The following is an 18,442-nucleotide window of genomic DNA, read 5'->3' on the forward strand; positions in this document are numbered from 1 at the left end:
GCGATATTTGTATCCATTATTTTAAAATCAATATATTTACATTTGTACTGCTTATTGTATTTATAGATTTATACTTAGATTTATCCAAACTATACCCCGAGTCATTCATGACCTTAACCAAGCATCTCTTCCGCCACCCAGTGCAACACTCCTACACCACAATGAGCTGTTCAGCTGCACCAGTAACAGTCTTCACACTTCACCTAGGTCAAAATTCATATTCATTTCAGGGAAATACACTGGTTTCCGAAGAGACACTGCAGCCACCTTTCTAAAACCTTCCAAAACCTTTCTAAACTGGCTAAGGAGTCTGAGTTTCCAGAAGATAGTGCATCAGTGGTGCATCAAAGCCAACATCCCTTCCTCCTCCCTAAGCTGGTATCTCATGGACCATTCAAGAGCTTACACTCTTCCTTTAGGACTAAGCGTTGCCTCTCAGTATGGCATTTGAAGCAATTGCTCCTCAGTTTTCACAAGTATCTCAGCTCTTCCTGGAGTGACATTCACCCAACATGCCAGTACCCAAAATATCATGTGCTACAGCTGGTCTGTGCAGGCCTGCACTGTGTTAAAGTAAGCTCTTAGACCTGGTTGTTCCTTGTTGCAACCCTCAGCTCATTTTCGTGCAACTCCAGCAAGAACCTTGTGCTGGAGAATCCTCAAAAAGAAACTCTTGTTTTAGTGCAACGCCACTAAAAACTAACTCTGAGATGTCTTTCCTTGCAAGTTAATTTTCCACTTATATTTTAGGCTAAAGGTTAAATAACCCTGCTTTTTTTGTAACACGTGCTACCTATTCTTATGATATTGTGTTAATAGAGAGTTATTAAGGTTTGTTAGATGTGTAGGAATACGTATATTAGGAATGTAGAAAGTAGGAAAATCCAAAATTAATATTTCCATCCTGAACTTCCTGGGTTCAAACTTGAAGAAAACACAATTTTTTAACTCACACAGAAGTCAGAACTGCAGCTGCCATTTAAGAAGGTGGCAGTTCTCATCTGCTGGGTTTTCCCCTTCCAAACTGCAACTTCACTTTGCTTTACAAGGTCAAGAAGCTTAAAACTCCCATACCCATGTTTAACCAACTGGAAGATACTTGGGCAATGATCTTAAAGCTCCTGCCACGCTTCTACTCCAATGGGCTGTGCAGAGGTACTAATGAAACTCAGCAGGGTTTCCATCAATCACAAAGAGCTTGTCTAGCAAGCGCAACAACAATATCGTGCTTAGAGACTAAAAAACTAGCTGGATGAAGTGCCAGAAAAAGCTACTGCTAGAGGTATGCTCTTACTGAGGGTTGAACATACACACTTTCTGTCTCTAATTTCTGCTTTTTTGCATCCTTCTGAGGAGATGATGATTAACCTTACGGTTCCCTTCCAACTCAAGATATTCTATGATAGCAAAAAATAGGTATTACTACTGTCAGATGGTTTAGTATGATGTTATCCTGGCTAACATATATTCCTCTGGATTTCTCAGCTGTATTGTGATATTTGTTAAGGTGACAGGGAGAGAACGAGCATCTGAAATGTAGGTCTGCACTACCAAAAACCAAAGCAAACAAACAAACAAAAACCCCTCCTTACAAAGTCTATCTCAGAAATAGGTTTTCCAAGGATGAACAGGACATAAGAATTGGCCCAACAGTCAAGACCAGAAGTAGTTGGGTACAGTTAAAGCAGGAGGACACAATCCACACAAGCCGTGACAGGATTCTAACAGGTTTCGGTCAATCTGTATATCATAGGGAGAAAATGATGGAGGGAGAATTGTAAGGGTTTAGAGCTTGGGGACAAGACGAATTGCAGGGTAGGGCAATAGCTGGGAAGACACAGGGTGACTATGTTCAGCCAGCACTGCCACTGAGAGGTGGAGGCTATTACTGCAATCCACGCAGCAGATTTACTTGGTTTCGACCCAAGTGGCACCTTGGGAATGCAAGGAAAGCAGACAAGCAGAGTTGGAGCCTGAAACAAGAAACACATCGGGCTTCAGCCATGAGAATTCACACCTACTGCAGAGCAAATTGCTGAGACCTGCAGTGTCACGTCAAAGGAAACCCAAGAAAGTCCCAGAGGGAATATGTGCAGTAGAAAAAGCACCCTTCACCATAAGTGGGCTTGTTACTGCTATGGGTGACTCAGAAACAGGTAGACCAGTGCAGAACAGATGTTGCCCCAGAGAGAAACATCTGTGAGCCCACCCCAGGCCCAGGAGCCGATGGGGAGCTACAGCTTTCCAACTGCCATCTCTACTCATCAGAGCCAATTACAGGAGGTTTTGGGTTATTACCACATTCAGACAATTTTTTTGGGCTGTTGGAGCCATGCAATAGATTACAGCACTAAGTCGGAGCTCCTTACTCACCTTCAGACTGTTGTATGCAAAATCTTCGTGGTCTGAAGTCACTTCAGTCTTCGTTTCAATTACCTGCATGGATTAAAGAGATTAATTAGTATTTAAAAGCAGCCAGATGAACTGGCACATGGCACAGGATGGCTACGTACACCTCCATCAACGGCCAACCCTGCCAGCCAACTCAACCATAATAATGTTATTAATTGGCATTAGACAGAGTCCCAGCAACACATAGTAGGGCAGGGACTGCTTCAGGAGGAAATGGTTTAATCTCTCATTAATATCTTGACAACTGTGGCTCACTGCACCTTTCAAACAATGACAGTCATTAGGGGAACAATCTTCAACATAGCGGTTGGGAAGCAGGTTTTTAATCTGCCTCTGTAGCAAGGATGAGAGGCTGGGGAAGTTTTCTGTTCCATGTATTTCCTGCAAATTGCTAGAGGTGATCAGTAAGAATATCTGGTGAAGCAAATAAATAAATAGTGTGGATTATTTTGTTGAGTCTCTTACTGCATTTGTCAACAGACACTGATCTCACACTGGAGACAAATAAACAAAATAATTCCCAAACAAAGCAACAACAGCCCCAGAAATTTCACATATGAAACCAAGTGATGGCATTTGCTCAGCATTTTATCCAAGAGCATCTTTGCTGCTTCACGACACCACGCACACAGCACTGGTGTTTCATGGCATGCATCGTCTCCCGCGCTCTGGCCTCTGAACAAGCCACAAAGCCTCAAGTAAAACACATACAACAGATCTGCTATTAAAAGCCCCCTACGCCAAACATCAGCTCACTGGCAGCTAGAGCGTGCTGTATTTTCAGATTCCAGTTGCAAGTCAGGACCAACTCTAAGTTACTACTGGTCTGTCAGTAATCTAGATTTTTTTTTTTATTATATTTTTTAATGACTTCCAAGCAAACCACCCAAACTGTAGGAAGATGTTTTCTCACAAGGAAGAAAGAATATATCAAAGGAATATCCCTGCCCTGCGATACAGGGAAAACAAAGAACCCATTCTTCTAACAGCTACCTTGCTATTTCTGACTTACTATACCATTTTTTAGGCTACACTCTTACATGATTGTTGCTGGGAAAAAAACCCAAACCATACAGATTATAACAATATCAAACTGAGGACACAAGCGTGACTGACACGTCTGGGAAGTGCTTATCAGCTCACACCACGCGCTGCTGGATCAGGGGACACCAGGACTGCAAAGAAGCGCTTAAATAACCCAAATCAACCAAAAGACATGTGGAGATGTGGGGTACCAGGGCCTTTCTCTTCACGGTTCCCAAGCACTGACATGCCTCTAGGTTTGATCCAGCCAAAAGGTGCAGCATCACATCCATCTGCAATCCTCCAAATACTCACGTACCCCTTCCTCGTTCTGACCTTCACTAACAAAACTTGGTCCGCACTTCAGATTTCTCAAGAGAAGGAAACTGGATCAATCCAGGCAGAAGAAAATGCTCCAAAATTGATTCTACATTACATTGCTTTCAAGATACTTAAAATACTGTCCTAAATCTGTTATAACCAGTTTAAAAAAAATATATAAATAAATAAATAAATCAGTTCTCCTATCCAATTGTCCTTAGCTGCCAAAAAGGTTCCTCTCCATTTCCCAGATGGATTTACTGTCTCTTAACTTCAACTTGTCACTCTCAAACCTCAATTCCTACATCGCGTGTCCTCAGGCAACCAAGAAAAGCCAGTTACCAACATGAAATATAAGTATCAATGAAAAGACATCTCTGACCTGGGATTTCCTGCTCTCTTGCTCCTTTTTCTCCAGCTGGGTTTGCAGCTTCTTCCTCTCCTGCTCAAGCTCCCTCACTCGCTTCTGTAGCTTTAGGAAGAGGGTCATATCCATGGCGGCTTTCTCCATCCCAACCTCCTGGAGAAGAACCGTGGAGTAGAAAAAGGAGAAGACCTCAGTCAGGTTTTATAACCACGCACAGTGCTGTAACAGTACATCAGCAGTGACCCCAGCCGCAGCCAGTAACAGGAGGATCCCAAGAAAGACCAGTACCTTCAGAGACCAAACCCCCATTTTAAGCACCTATTTTTAATGTCAATAAGCAGTTGACTCATTTTAATAAATCACTGAATGCTTAACAGCCCAACAGGTAAGCGGGCTGATTGGGGCCACAGCTAAGAACATTAAAAAATGCCCTAATGAATCCCTTCCAGCCAAGAATTTATTAGTTGTTTTTTAATTGGCTTCACCTAGAATATTTTATATTACAGCATTTCCCTTTTCCACGCTATTCTTGATAGCCAGGGAATAATTTATGCTGCTCTTTTCTGCATTAAGAGACTGTTGATTACAGGGGCTGTGCCGGCCAGCAAAGCACCCGTAAAGATACATTGGAGTGAAAACGCTCAGGGCAAGGGGGTAATGAACTCATATCCTTGCGGAGAAGGATTGCTACACAGTCATTGCCATTGGTGCTAGGAATAACTACATGTAACAACGCTGAACCACTTCAGTCTTTAAGCTGGTATGGCCAAAAGACAACATTTAATTATATTTAGAGCCCTATTTAAGTCTGACCCTACAAACGAGTAAGCATTTGCCACAGCACCGCAGCCCTGCAATCCCTCTCACACAATTAACAAAGTATTTCGGTAGCACAAAATCAGTTTAATCCCTCACACTTTATAGTCCAACCTGCATTCCTTCTACGTGCTCCCAGACCCACATCAATCATCCCCGCGAAGCAGGGCTCTCCTCCCCCTCGAGCCTGCCCAATTTACTGTACCTCCACTTGTTGTATTACATCCTCGGTGTCTCCTATCTCAGAAGTTGATATGGATGGATAATTGGAATCCGACTCCAAACTGCTCTGGTTGGATGGGTTTCTCCTGTGCCCCGGTGCTTGCTGGCGAAGAGCGATGCAGATACATAATACATTCAATGTTTAAGGAAGGATTCTTCATGAAGCATTGTTTCTTAGAGCAAATGTATGTCTATATATTAAGGTTACCTTTACAAAAGGGCTTTCACCGTATAGCAGATTCTATTTTCTAGTTCTTACGCCCTACCATAACTTTCATATTAACACAGGGGAATAGTTTAAAATAAAATGTGAAATGATACAAGAAGCTCAGTTTAAAAATTCTGCATGAATTAAAGGCTTTTCATGACACCAGATGCCCGTGAAGTGTGAACATGCAAATCTGAGCTCAAAATTATGCTGTTCACAGCACCCTCCAGGGCTCCCTTTAAACGCTCAACCTTCCACCTAATCCAGCATCACTCTAATTATTACCTAATTTTCAACAGTTCTTCTAGCACTTTAGCAAAGCTGAAGCTAAAGCTTTGGCTTTTGAAATTCTGAAGTCATGTTCTTGGGGTTGGGGCGGGGGGGGTGTTTTTTTTGTTTTATAACCCAACACCTACACATGAACACCACTGAAACAAAAAGCAAAACAAGAAGCATGAACCAGCTTTTGCTGAGATTCACAGATGTCTCTATGCAGTTAACAGAGAAGCGTGAAAGATCAGGCTCTTTTTTTCAAGGCACACATATGGTTCGGCTTCAGTGTGAAAGTTCAGTCTTAGAAACATAAAGCACAAACTGCACAATAATGTCAGTTCTATTAAGTGTTTTGGGGATGAGTGAGCCATGTTATCCAGCCACCATAGAACAGGAATAATTTCAGTTTTGTTACCTTTATAATAGTCATTTCATCCCGCAAGTTGTCATATCTCTGCTCCAGCCTTGAATACTCTTTTACGAGGTTCTGATAACGAGACCTCTCTTCTTCCAGCTCTTTCTTCATCTGGATATTTGCCTCAACTGTGTTTTGTGCAAATTCATCTTTAAAATAAGAAAAGAAAAAGAAAAAAAGAAAAGAAAAGAAATTGTAATCTTCATCTCCAAAATGAACTTCTTGTAAATATGTGCAGTAACATTGAGCAATTAACAAAACGCTCCCTGCCAAGAACCTTTAAAATACGTATAAGCATTCTCTAATATTTAGAGACTATTAAATCTAGAGCTGTCTCCTTGCCATTTGGAATAGCTTGAGCTCTTCTGCTCGGAGAGCATAGTCCTCTGTTGTTTGAGTTAAAGAAAACTCTCCAGCACCTCCAAACCATCAGAACTATTATGCTTAACTCAGCTGTGACAGCTCCAGCTCCCATGAGGCAGCCATAAACCCACTTAAGAAAAGACCAACACAGTATGGAAATACATTCATGTTTAAGAAGTGCCTTTGGTACTCACTGCATTTAAAGACTTCTCTGCCTGCTTCCCACCACCAGATTTGGCATAGGAGCAAATCAACAGCAGCATCTTTCTCTTGCCATCATCAACCATTTACCATGGTAAGATTGTGGGGGTTGAAAGTATTTTATGTCCAAAGAAATTCTTTTTTTTTTTTCCTCCTTTTTTTTTTTTTTTTAAGAACTGCCTTTTGGAAGCAAATCTGGTCCCTCCCCTTTTTGAGAAACCAGGCAAATATAGTCCATGTGTCCTTTTAAATGGGTGAACACCAAACAAAACCCCTCCACTTGCTTTCCCCAAGCTTCGATGCTCCAAAAACATCCCATAAGAGATTCAAGAAATATTTGCAGCAAGTTTCTTTTTAACATGTTATTTCCATTCTTTTATTTTGCAGTGTGCTGAGAGCAAGAGGTACTTCATGAGTACCACGCAGCAGTGATAGATACATCCACAGAATGATGCGTGATGGTATTTGTAAATCCTGCAACAACGTCAAAGCTGAAAAGGATGATAAAAAATAAAAAAGCTCAATACACACATGATAGTTTCTTTGGTGGCTTGGGATTTTCCCAGATTGCTTTCCTCCTTTTGCCATCTAAGTCCCTGCTTTAAAAACCACTCACAGACTCCTGTCACATTAGAGAAATCCTTTGTCACAGCTCAGTATCGTTAACTGTGCTCTTCCTTGGATCCTTTATTCATCAATCTTGGGGCGCTGTTATTCTCTACCCTCCACTCCTGGCAGCCTCACTGCCTCCCACATCACCTGCAGTAAATGCTGCAACATAATTGAATTAAAAAGGCCTTTTAGCTACTTTATTCCTTATTTCACCAACTAAACCAGCCTCTGTCTTGCCATCCACCAGCAGGACAGCATGAACAGAACTACCTATACAACAAAATAATGACAAAAAACGCCACAAAACGGTTGCGAGAAGATTAGCACCTTTCAAGGTAGGAAAAGCACACAGGAAAAACAAGTTACAGGCGAAAACAGCTAAATCCTCGTTTAGAGGAGGCATTATGATGCTATAAGCATTTTTTCTTACCTTCAGATTGACACAGGATCCTGCTGTTAAGCTCCTCTTTCTCCTGCTTCAGGAGAGCATTTTCTTCTTCCAAGTCGGATATGCGCTATGAAACAAGGCAAAGAATTACTGCTTGCTGCAGGTCAGAGCCTCTGCAGAGGGATTACATTTCACCTGGCTGGAGACAGGGAGCTTTGTTCAGGCTTTCTTTGCTGTTTAAAAAGATCTATCCCCTTGTGCTTTGCCAGTTATCCTTTGTACACCAGGAGTTGAACTGCAGGAGAATGGCACTGCAACAACAGAGGCTAACTTTTATTTTCCTGAGTGCGTTTCTCCCTTAAATTAATGTTTTCAGCAGAATCTTACAAAATACTAAGCAGCTGGACTTGGTGACCATGATCTGCAGGAGTGAAACTCCTACAAGTGATCAGGTCATCAAATCAGAGGTTTATCTCCACATCTCAATGGGCTTCATCACCATCTTCAAGTCTTAGCACTGACTTCTGCTGGGGGAAAAAAATCTCCCTGATTGTTTCAAGCAATGTGGCACTTAAGTAAAGATGGATGCAGTGAATGTGAGCAATAATACTAAGTTCAGGCTTTTTTCACTTCGTGTGTCTTACTTCACGTAGGAAGGTTATAATCACTTTAATGCTTCACACTACTGCAGAACCTCTAGTAGAGCTAGGCATGGCATGTACCAGGGCCTTCCGTAATACAACAGAAGGATATATAGCAATTAACACCAAGGATTGCCTAGCAAAAATTCATGAAAACAAACTAAATCCTGCAAAATAGTTTGGTTTGGTTTGTGGGTTTTTTAACTACCTTTCTTAAAAATAAAGGGAAGCAAGGCCACTTGTCACACAAGGCTGGACTGACACTGGCAGCAACCCATCCTGTAATTTTGTTCATCCTCGGGAATTTTGATGCATTCAACAGTGTTATCTCAGAACACAAAACCATCACATTATCAAGTGAAATATGCTGCTACGGTTAAGCAGGATGATTCCGCTGCTGTCAGGTAGGAGAACAAACTGACACATCATCCCAGCGTAATGTCATTCCCTGTGCCTGCTTCATCGCATCCTCTAGCCATGGCTTCAAAGACAGCTACACACAGCAGAAGAATCTCAAGATGCCAAAGATAAACAACGCTGTACACACCATAATAAAAGTTTTCAGTGCCCAAGAACAATAATTTTGCTGTCACCACTAGGTAGAATTTATAGGCAGCCCAGCTGGCACGCATTCCTAGCACAGACTTCAGTCTTCTACACAAGCATGCTCAAATCAAGGTATTTTATCAAATACTGCATATGTCAGATACATACTAATGGTGAGGATAAAAGCACAAGGAATATTTTACTGTAAGCCATGACTGAAGCAGTCATATCCCACGCACAGAAACTACAAGACCCCACCACCCCTCACTCTCCAATCCATTAATTTGCTCCAGCTGTCTGCATGAGACTATAATCTCCCGCATCTCTACATATAGTAGGAAAGCTGGAGTGTGGAGATACAACTAGAAGCGAAGAAAACACAATTTAAGGTATGCAGAGCTACTGGTGTTCTAAATGCTCTGAACTAAGCCATGATTTTAATACTCTGTACCAAAACCAACTACATTCTTTCATTCATACACCACTTCAAATAAATATAGCAGACGCACAGTTGTTAGATCAGCACTAGTGTCTTTAAGTTAAGAAGAATTCTTAAAAAAATTGGCAAAGAGCTAAAAGAGTGATAGAAGGGAAGGAAAACCTGTGCTGCAATGGGAGAGCGAGGAACTCGACTCGTTTATCCCCTCAGGGAAAAGATTAAAGGCAATGGGATTATTTTACTAGTGCTCTTTAATAGGTGCTGATAAAGAACTCTTCTGCCCAGAGGACAAAGTTATGACAGTTGGAAGACAAAACTAGACAAAAATTTTGAGTACTTCCAACTGCGCTGGGGGGATATTTTAGAACTGAAACACTTGGTAGAGTCCGCAACAATTATTGCCAGGTTTAAAAATTTCTAATCCAGATTGGGTATAGGTATCTTTAAGATGTGATCTTAAGTGATTGAACTTTTTTATCACATTCGCGTTTCCACATGAAACAGAAACAAGCTGGAATTCAAAATTTGGGTTTAACAGAGACCCAGTGAGAATGAAAACAGTCCATTAAACACAGGTAGAGGCAAGTGGAGCAGGTTACACAACGGCCAAGTAGCACAAAATCCATATCTGGTACCTTTTGTACCCCTTGCTCATCCTTCTATAGGAAAGAGATCTTTGAAGGTGCTTCAAATTTAACGGCACCTGCCTGGAAGGATTTCTGTGGAAGATGTTGAGCAGTGAGCACTCCTGATGGTTCAGCCCTTCTTTGAGGTGTTACACTGGAAGCACCTGTGCATAAGATCTGGCTCCGGTCCTTCCCTATCTTGTGAGGAAACTGCGATGGCATTTAGGATTTTGTTAATAAAATTCCTGGCCAGGCTTTGAATCATCCTAGCTCACCAAGTGAGAAGATTAGGTGGTACCAAAAGCCCTAGGAAGAGCTCTTAGTACCCACCCAGATGTGATGTCTTAAACTTTATCACAAAATGGAATAAGGAGAACTATTCTAAAATTAAGGAGTCAAAGAGAAAAGCTATAAGGAAGAGATTAAAGGACTTTTTTTCACTAACAAAATCATAAGTAATATGGATTTGGAAGAGCTGCCGCCCCAGCTCAAGTCAATAAAATTAAGGCTGTCATCTCAGCGTCACTCAGAAATATCTGATAACTTTGGGTATCATCTCCAGAGTGAATGTGTCCCACCACAACCATGGCCATGGTGTAATCTTGATAGTGAAGGTGAAAAGTGCTTCTCACCTGAATTCAGTTTCATAACACTCCCCACGCTTTTGGTAGTTATTAGAACTACTCAAAAATCTCTATCTGAATTTTTCTCAGAAAGCGTTTTGGCTAAACAAACATTTCCAGGGAGGAAACAGGTCTTCTCCATCTTCCCACTGAGAAGGAACCAAAGGGTGCAATTGAAAGCCAATGTCAGAAATGGGAGCCTGCACTGCTCAGTAGAAATGCTATGTTTATAATTAAACCATTTACTGTCACAGTCAAGTACATAGTATTTGCTCTGCAGTAGGCACTTCTACAACAAGGGAAAGCTTTTGCTTTGTTTTCATGCTTTTTGAAAGCATTTCTTTGGTCATTAAATCAACCTTTCTTCTGAGTGCTTGAAGGGGATTTGCAATGAAGAACAAAAAGAAGCAGTTTTTCCCCAGCTGCATCACCTTCAAAATAAAGCATCCTTTCAGGCTCTAAAAGCCTGTGCTGCAGCCAACTAATGAACTGAGCCTTGTGCCAAAAAGGATCTTCATATCTGGTGCTGGAGAAAAGAAAATCACTGATTCCATACATCCCTGTGTGGGTGCAATACGTGTGCAAAGAGCTGAGTAACTGCTTTTCTGGCAGCTCTTGGTCCAGCCAAGAGACAACACGTGTAGAGGCTGAATGCCCTTTTGAGAAGCCCACCCAAAAAGGCATTTCAGCTGTGCTAGTTTTTCAGATTAAGTTATCCTGACCACACAGTGCCCACAGCTTCTCACCCAAACCCACCATCTGAGGGTTTATCCAGAGGGAGAGGTTGGCCAGGGCAGGTGCTGCTGGGTGAAGCTCCCCAGAAAAGCCCCATCTGGGTATTCTTCCACTGTAATAAAAACACAGCTAATCCCAGATCTTTTGGGTTTGTTTTTTTTAATCTCCAAAAGCAAGTTGTCTTCAGGTCATCACACAAAAAGCGCTATTCTAGAGTAACAGCTGCAAACCAGCTTTTTCTATGTACTGTATTGAGTAGAAAAGCCCTAAATTCTTTCCAATAGCAGGATCACGGACACCACTTCAACAGTCGGTGCAGAAGAAAGATCACGGATTGAACCTGAACAATCACAAGCATTTGCAGCAGGAAACTAAACCCATACCTTAGTGCCCTAGGTTATGGGAATGGGTGTGAAGGTTATTCAGAATGAACCTGACCAGCAAAGACATTCAGGGTAAAAGGTCAATTTTTATTATTTGCAAAAAAATCTCCATGCTCTGAATGAGGTCTCTTTCTCGCACTAGTACAATGGTGGCAGTGGCAGACCACCTCCACCTCGAGGGATTCAGAAAGCATTGGAGTTTGCTTGAAGGAGGAGAAAAAAAAAAATTTTAGCCTACATCACAGCTCCAAACCCTATAAGGGTTGTAACAACCAGCCTAACTGGTGCTGGACAGTGTCTCTGCTTGGGAGGGACAAGGTGGTCCCCACACAGGTTATACTCTGCGTATACCTACACCACCAGCCTCAAGGACCAGCTGCAATGGCCATGGACTGCATGGCAGAAACCAAGCCCTCCTGTCCCATACCATGCTGGGCTGAGGAAGGACATCTTCCTAACATTTACAGCATCTACAACAGCCTCTTCACCATTTTGCATTACATACCATGAGGAATCACAGAATGGTTTGGGTTAGAAGGGACCTTAAAGATCGTCTAGTTCCACCCCGCTGCCGTGGGCAGGGACACCTTCCACCAGCCCAGGTTGCTCCAAGCCCCATCCAGCCTGGCCTTGAACACTGCCAGGGATGGGGCAGCCACAGCATCTCTGGGAAACTTGTGCCAGTGCCTCACCACCCTCACAGATGAAGAATTTCTTCCTTACATCTCATCTAAATCCACCCTCTTTCAGTTAAAAACTGTTACCCCTCGCCCTAGCACTACACTCCCTGTTAAAGGGTCCCTCCCCATCTTTCCTGTAGCCCCTTTAGGTACTGGCAGGCTGCTATAAGGTCTCCCCAGAGCCTTGTCTTCTCCAGGCTGAACAACCCCAACTCTCTCAGCCTGTCCTAATAGGAATCACTGTATATACACGAAGCCCTGGCATATCCACAGTTATTAAGCACCCTTATTTCCAGATGAGTCTGTGTTTGGGGAGTTTCTTTGTAGTTGGCAGTGCAAAAGGCTTCAAGACGGGGCATCCTCCTGCCATGCGGCAGTCGCTGCTCCTGCAAGGACGTTCACCTGCCCTTGCTGCCCCACAGCCTGGTTAAAAGGCAAATTCTAGTACCATTGAATGACTAAAAGAAAAAAATCTTAACTGAAGATAGAAATTCTCTCCCCTTCAGATTTACAAAGGGTGAGCTTTCACCAGTATGACCGTCAGCAGATCTACACAACACGAGCCGTGACAAACAGACGTACCTTTCTCAGCAGGTCTTTCTCCTTAACGTAGCTGTCTTCCACAACCTTCCTCTCACCATGAGCTTTTTCAAGCTCCAGCCGGAGGTGCTCCATCTCTTCTTGCAAGCTGACAAGCTGGTTGCCATCACCCCGGTGGCTCTGCTGATATTGCACCAATTCCTTCTTCAGCTTTTCCACTTCAGAGGAGTGGGCTGACGTGAGCATAGAGAGCTGTTCGTTCAGAAGTTTGTATTCCTTGTTCTGCAGCAACATCCCAAAAAGAGAAAAATGAGACCACAAGCGAGATCAATGCATGCACTGATGCACTACAAAAGTAACCGTTAAAAATCCTTGAGCATGGTGGGTAACAAACTTCTGATAACAAACGTTTCCATGCATATGCTAATAAAGCTTACAAAACTAAAAACAATTTCAAAACTGTGACAAAAGCTCAATAATATTGTGGTAACAGTTATACAAGCATTTGTTAAATTGATGTTACAACTCGAAGCAAAGGCAAACAATGCTTGGTACCACTAGCAACCAAAACAAACAAACAAAAAAAACCATTTTTATTACAGCTTCCATACAATGTTACTTAATGCAACTGGTTTGCAATTTTTATTTTTTTTTTTTGTCTGTAATATTGGGCTTGCAGTTTCTCCTTTTATTCCTGACTCCTACGCCTGCAGGAACACCTGGGGTGACAATGCACTGTAGCATAATTGCAGTCTCAAGCACAAAGAGCTCCCTAAACCCCAGCTTTAAGTCATGTGCCAGCTCAATCGTCTCTTTATTTGCTCAGATCTTATCTTTTACAGCATTTAGCAATGATTTGCTCCCAAGTTTTGAGACCTGAAAATTCAGCAGCCTCCTTTCATTTTTGTTGTTCAAATCAAAGCCAATGGGAACTACATTGTGACTGATAAAACATCATCACTATTAGCCAGCCTCAGAAACGACAATGAATTTACTGAAGCTCTTGGTCTGTTGTGAAGAGCCTACCATGTAGCTTTGCTAACATTAGGTAGATAATCATAAGAGCAAAACAACTGTTTTGAAATTTAAAACAGTCTGGTTTTTAAAGTTTCATTTTTTAAAGTTTTCAATACAGCTTTAATGATCTGGGCTCTTATCTCTCACTGTACAACAGATCCAAAAGGCTTTCCTTTCTTAAATGGGACTTTGGTGGATATTTCATCCAGTTTTGGTCTTTCCTGGAAAGCATTTGGCAAGAGATCCTTGTCCAGACCAGACAAGCGTCCTGGTAATCTGCAACTTAGCCTTCTGATGTTTCTCAGAGCTTTAGTCACCAGCAGTGTTACGCCAGCTCACAAGAAACTGCTCCTTCCACCCAGAATTGTTTAGCTCACATGGAGGCTAAGAAAAGCTTAAGACGAAGAAGCCAGAAGACGGAAGTCTTAAAAGACACAAATGTATCATTTTAAAAAGTCAATGGACTCGGGAAGTCCTGATATATGGTTTTTGACTGGTCAGGATAAGCAGCGAAGGTGCAAAGTCACAGATCCCGAAATACAACTTCTTCCTCTAAGATGTTCACCAGAGTCAAGTAAGCAAAAAAAAAAAAAAAAAAAAATTTAAATGCAAAAAAGCATGATCTATCTCTGTAATAGGGCCAAAGGCTCTCATTAACTTCTGTACAACAGAGTTAGTTTTCAAAGAACTTTATAGCCTGGAAAAGAAAAAAAATATCTTCTAGGTCTACGCAGGTTCTTCCAGACCAGACAGTCCCCCGTACAAATGCACGGTGAGTTGGTGGATGCCAAAATCTCCACCCTTACTTCAGATTAGTCTCTTTTAGATTCCCAGTATGGCTCATAGGATCATTTCTTCTACCATCACTCTGATGATCCTTTTAGCCCCCCTCTTAGGTGACCTCCCAAAGCACCCCTCTCACTGCAGTCTCAGTGCTCCAAAGCAAGATTAAGACACATCTCAAATGGAAAAACGAGTAAACGAGGGACATTAACACCTTTTCATTTGCTCCCTTGTAATGGATTATTAGTGAACATAGAAACTCAGCATTCATGTGGTATTAAGGAATTAACATTTCTGCATGACCAAAGCCATTTCCAAAGAGATCTATTCAGAGAGAAAAGCTTTACAGAGGATGGCAATAATCACTCTGGTTCACAAATCTCTGCTGCTTCCCCCAATTTCACGGCTTTGTGTCCCAAGGTTTATGTATACGATTTTACATACCAGCCAACTGAGGTTTCAATCCAGAAACAAGATAAATGCACAGGAATGCTTTTTCTTGTTACTGGCTACTAGAGACATGACAGAACAGCTGGATTGTTCAACAGACCCCGTTAAACTTGAACTTCCTTTATTTTAAATCATTATCCAGCCCAGCAGAGCTGTGACAGTCCTGCTTTCAACCCAGGCTCTGTGAACCAGTCTAGAGTTTATTTTGCTATCAATGGCAGAGACGAGAACTTCATCACTACTGTTACCCAAACTAGTTTTATTCACAATAAACGGTCACAGAGATACTGCCGCTTGCAGAGACAGCGTAGGGAGCTCACCGTGAGTTTCAATGTTGGCTGCATGAACACATAAGGCTAAATTAGGTAACAGCCTTAAAAGTGTCTCAGGCAGCTACAGTATACACATTTAAAAACAACTCACTTAACTGAAAAGAACAAAAAAAAGAAGAAAGTGGTCCAACGTGGATAGAAAAAAGTGGTCCAGTGTGGATATTTTGCAGCAAAAGAGATATAAACCTTTCTTGTGTATGCAAAAAATCCCTCACCTGATTTAGAAAGTGAATTAAATAGGCCCAGTTACGGCTGCTAGAGCGTGTGAGCTGAGGCTGACATACAATAATAGGCTTTAATGTTTTCAAAGAAAGATCTTCTCTTCCTCAGGGGCACACGGACTATTGCATCTCTCTATTCATGCATGAGCTAAAGCAGCAGAAATAGAAACATTTTCTTCCATGGCTAGTCAGAAAATGATACAACTGCAGCTCTCCAGGTTACCTGCAATTTTTTATTTTTTTTTTCTTAAAAAGTTAATTGGCATTTTGAGAGGTTATGTTTATAAACTAGCAAGGACTGAAATCAAGATACTTCAAGGAAACTATGATGCAACAAACTCACTGCTGCCAGAAAAAGATCCAGTGCACTGAAAAGGAAGTCTACTGGAATCGTGCTCATTAGCACTTCCAAAGCATCCTAGGGAAACCTGTCAGTCCTGAAAAGATGGTTAAAATTAGCTCACTGGACAGACTACCAGGACTAATACAGAGCAGCAATTCTTTCCTGCAAAAGTTACACGGAAAGCATCAAAGTCTGTGCAGAGACGGAGGGAGACCAAGACGAGCTCCAGCGCATTATTTCTGCCTACTTAAAAGCTCTCCCCGTCTCCTTCCCCAAAGTAGACCTTTCTGCTACTTTCATAATCCAAGACAGGAAAGCCCACATTAACCAAAGATTGAGGTTTTTTTATTGTTCCACTCCACACCTTTCCTAGCAGTAAGTGACAAGGAATTGAAAAAAAAATTAAATTAAAAAAAATGAATACTGCTACTCCACTGCCAAGTCCAGCAGCCCCAACACAGATGTTCACACTCATTGCACGAGTCCAGCCCAAATACATGGACCTGAAATGACTTGTCCTAATTAATTCCACCAAATACCCTCCAGATAAAGGGTCATATCAAACAGGTTTCTGATATATAATTATAGAGGAAACCTTATGCCTAAGGTTTTCCGCTGCTAAACTACAGTTTGTCTGCAAAATCTAAGTGTGCAAAGCAGGCATTTTAAAATCAAACACCACGTTTGAAAGTCAGACTCTACTGCGGTACACGCTTTGCAGCCAATTAATACAGCAATGAAAGCGGCCAGCAGTAATCCAAATCCCCAGCTGTCTTGACTCTGCAGTATCTGAGCCAACACAGTCATTTCTCATCATCTTCATCGCAGGACCTCTCGTGTCATACAGGGATGGGAGAGATTTAAGGCAGCAAGGAAACCACGTGTGATGTATAAGGGTCCCCAGTAACATTCCAAACAGAACGATAAACTGCAATTACTAACAACTGGTACTACAAATAAGCAGGTATCCTGACTTACAGAGAATGTTTCTCCTGCCTGTAAAAAGGCTGTTTAAGGACATAGGTAGATACGAATTTCTTGTTGATGTTACTGGACACAACTGGGTCCTAACTGAGCACTTATACTCATCCCTGAAGTCCTTGTACAGCCCTGGGAAGGAACGTAGAGGGCATTCATCAGAGTAAATTGCACACACGTTAGTATGTGGGAAAACCCTCCTAAGTGTGTAATCAAACTATTATTCTGCAGCTCATTAATGACAAGTAGCAATTGATGAAGACCTCTCTGTGATAAAGCAGTCACAGTAAGACCATCAAGCAACAGCTTTGAAAATTGCCATTTTATCTTCCTCCTCTAAGCCTTTCTGGGCAGTTCTCACAATTACGCCGCTGCTTTTGCAGCTTACTGAGCAAGCTCTTCAGACAGCAAGGTGGAGACCCAAGATCCATGTGCAACTGCACTTCCATGGCGGCGTCCCACCCTTTCAAGTGTCTGACCAGCAGTAGCAGAAGGCTGCCACCACCACGACAGCCTTCCCAGACAACACAGGCAGATAAAATCCTTCCTAGGAAGGACAACAGGAGAGAGGCAAAGCAGAAACGGGACCACGCTTGTCCCAGCACAGCTCAGGACATACCTGCTCATCGATCTTCCTTTGAAGCTGGACCACCTTGTTCTCCATGCCAATGTTGAGCTTCTTCAGGTGCTGTGCTGAGCGGGCCTCGATCCTCAGCGCCTTCAGCTCCTGCCTGGCCTTCATGCGCCGGTAGTAGCACTGCAGGACGATGGTGGCACCCCTGACCCGGTGGAAGCGAGTGCGGGCCAGCCAGCCACGGGCGTACTTCTGGAGGATGGTGGCTTTATGCTCCACGAGGATCTACAAAACACGGGCAGAAACGGGACAATCAAGGGAGAAAAGTCAGCCCTAAAGGTAGCAGCAACCCTGGTTTGACTGGAACACGGCACTCGATACTTCCCAATCTGCCTTCGAAAGGTCTTCTCCTTCAAGCAGGAGTGTCCTGGTAGGACAAGGGCGATGGCTGGAGATAGAGACTGTTATTTTGCATCTTCCGTCATAGATGGGAAGGGGTACTTCAATGCCCTCTCCTGGGGGGTTTCTCCAGTCACTGCGCTCAACTGATGCGGGCAGGACACATCCAGTCCTCTCTTAGGAACCATGCTGCTCTCTAAAAAGTCAAGACCTGCTTGGCCAGTGAAATGAGGGGATATGATCCTGTCTGGTGAGTAGAGAACTCGATGGGGACAGGGGACATTTGGGCTCAAGAGAGACTTCACGGACCACCTCAGAATAGTACTCAGATCCACAAGTTCCATAGCTAGCGGAATAAATAGCCATTAACAGACACACCAACACTCAGCAATAAACTTACTGTCCCTTCAGCATCAGATATAACTCACATCAGAACAGGTCTGTAGATTTTTTTTTCTGTGTTCCACCCCTGCATTATGATAATTTATACTGCAGATAAATGCTGTCCTGG

At 42.5% G+C, this 18,442-nt stretch overlaps 1 protein-coding gene across 4 annotated transcripts in view; it reads right to left on the reverse strand.

Moving 5' to 3' along the window:
- Window positions 1-18,442, reverse strand: part of MYO5B (myosin VB) — a 152,594-nt gene that overhangs the window by 27,773 nt on the left and 106,379 nt on the right. For all 4 annotated transcript variants that reach the window (XM_049794237.1, XM_049794235.1, XM_049794236.1 and 1 more), the window contains exons 21-27: window positions 17,578-17,817; window positions 12,877-13,116; window positions 7,664-7,748; window positions 6,058-6,206; window positions 5,145-5,264; window positions 4,139-4,276; window positions 2,374-2,436 (exon numbers count right to left, since the gene is read on the reverse strand). In XM_049794237.1, the coding sequence (XP_049650194.1) occupies window positions 2,374-2,436; window positions 4,139-4,276; window positions 5,145-5,264; window positions 6,058-6,206; window positions 7,664-7,748; window positions 12,877-13,116; window positions 17,578-17,817 (1,035 nt within the window). The remainder of the gene's footprint in view (window positions 1-2,373; window positions 2,437-4,138; window positions 4,277-5,144; window positions 5,265-6,057; window positions 6,207-7,663; window positions 7,749-12,876; window positions 13,117-17,577; window positions 17,818-18,442) is intronic.

This window comes from Accipiter gentilis, chromosome Z, assembly GCF_929443795.1.
Source record: "Accipiter gentilis chromosome Z, bAccGen1.1, whole genome shotgun sequence".
Lineage (NCBI taxonomy): Eukaryota > Metazoa > Chordata > Aves > Accipitriformes > Accipitridae > Astur > Astur gentilis.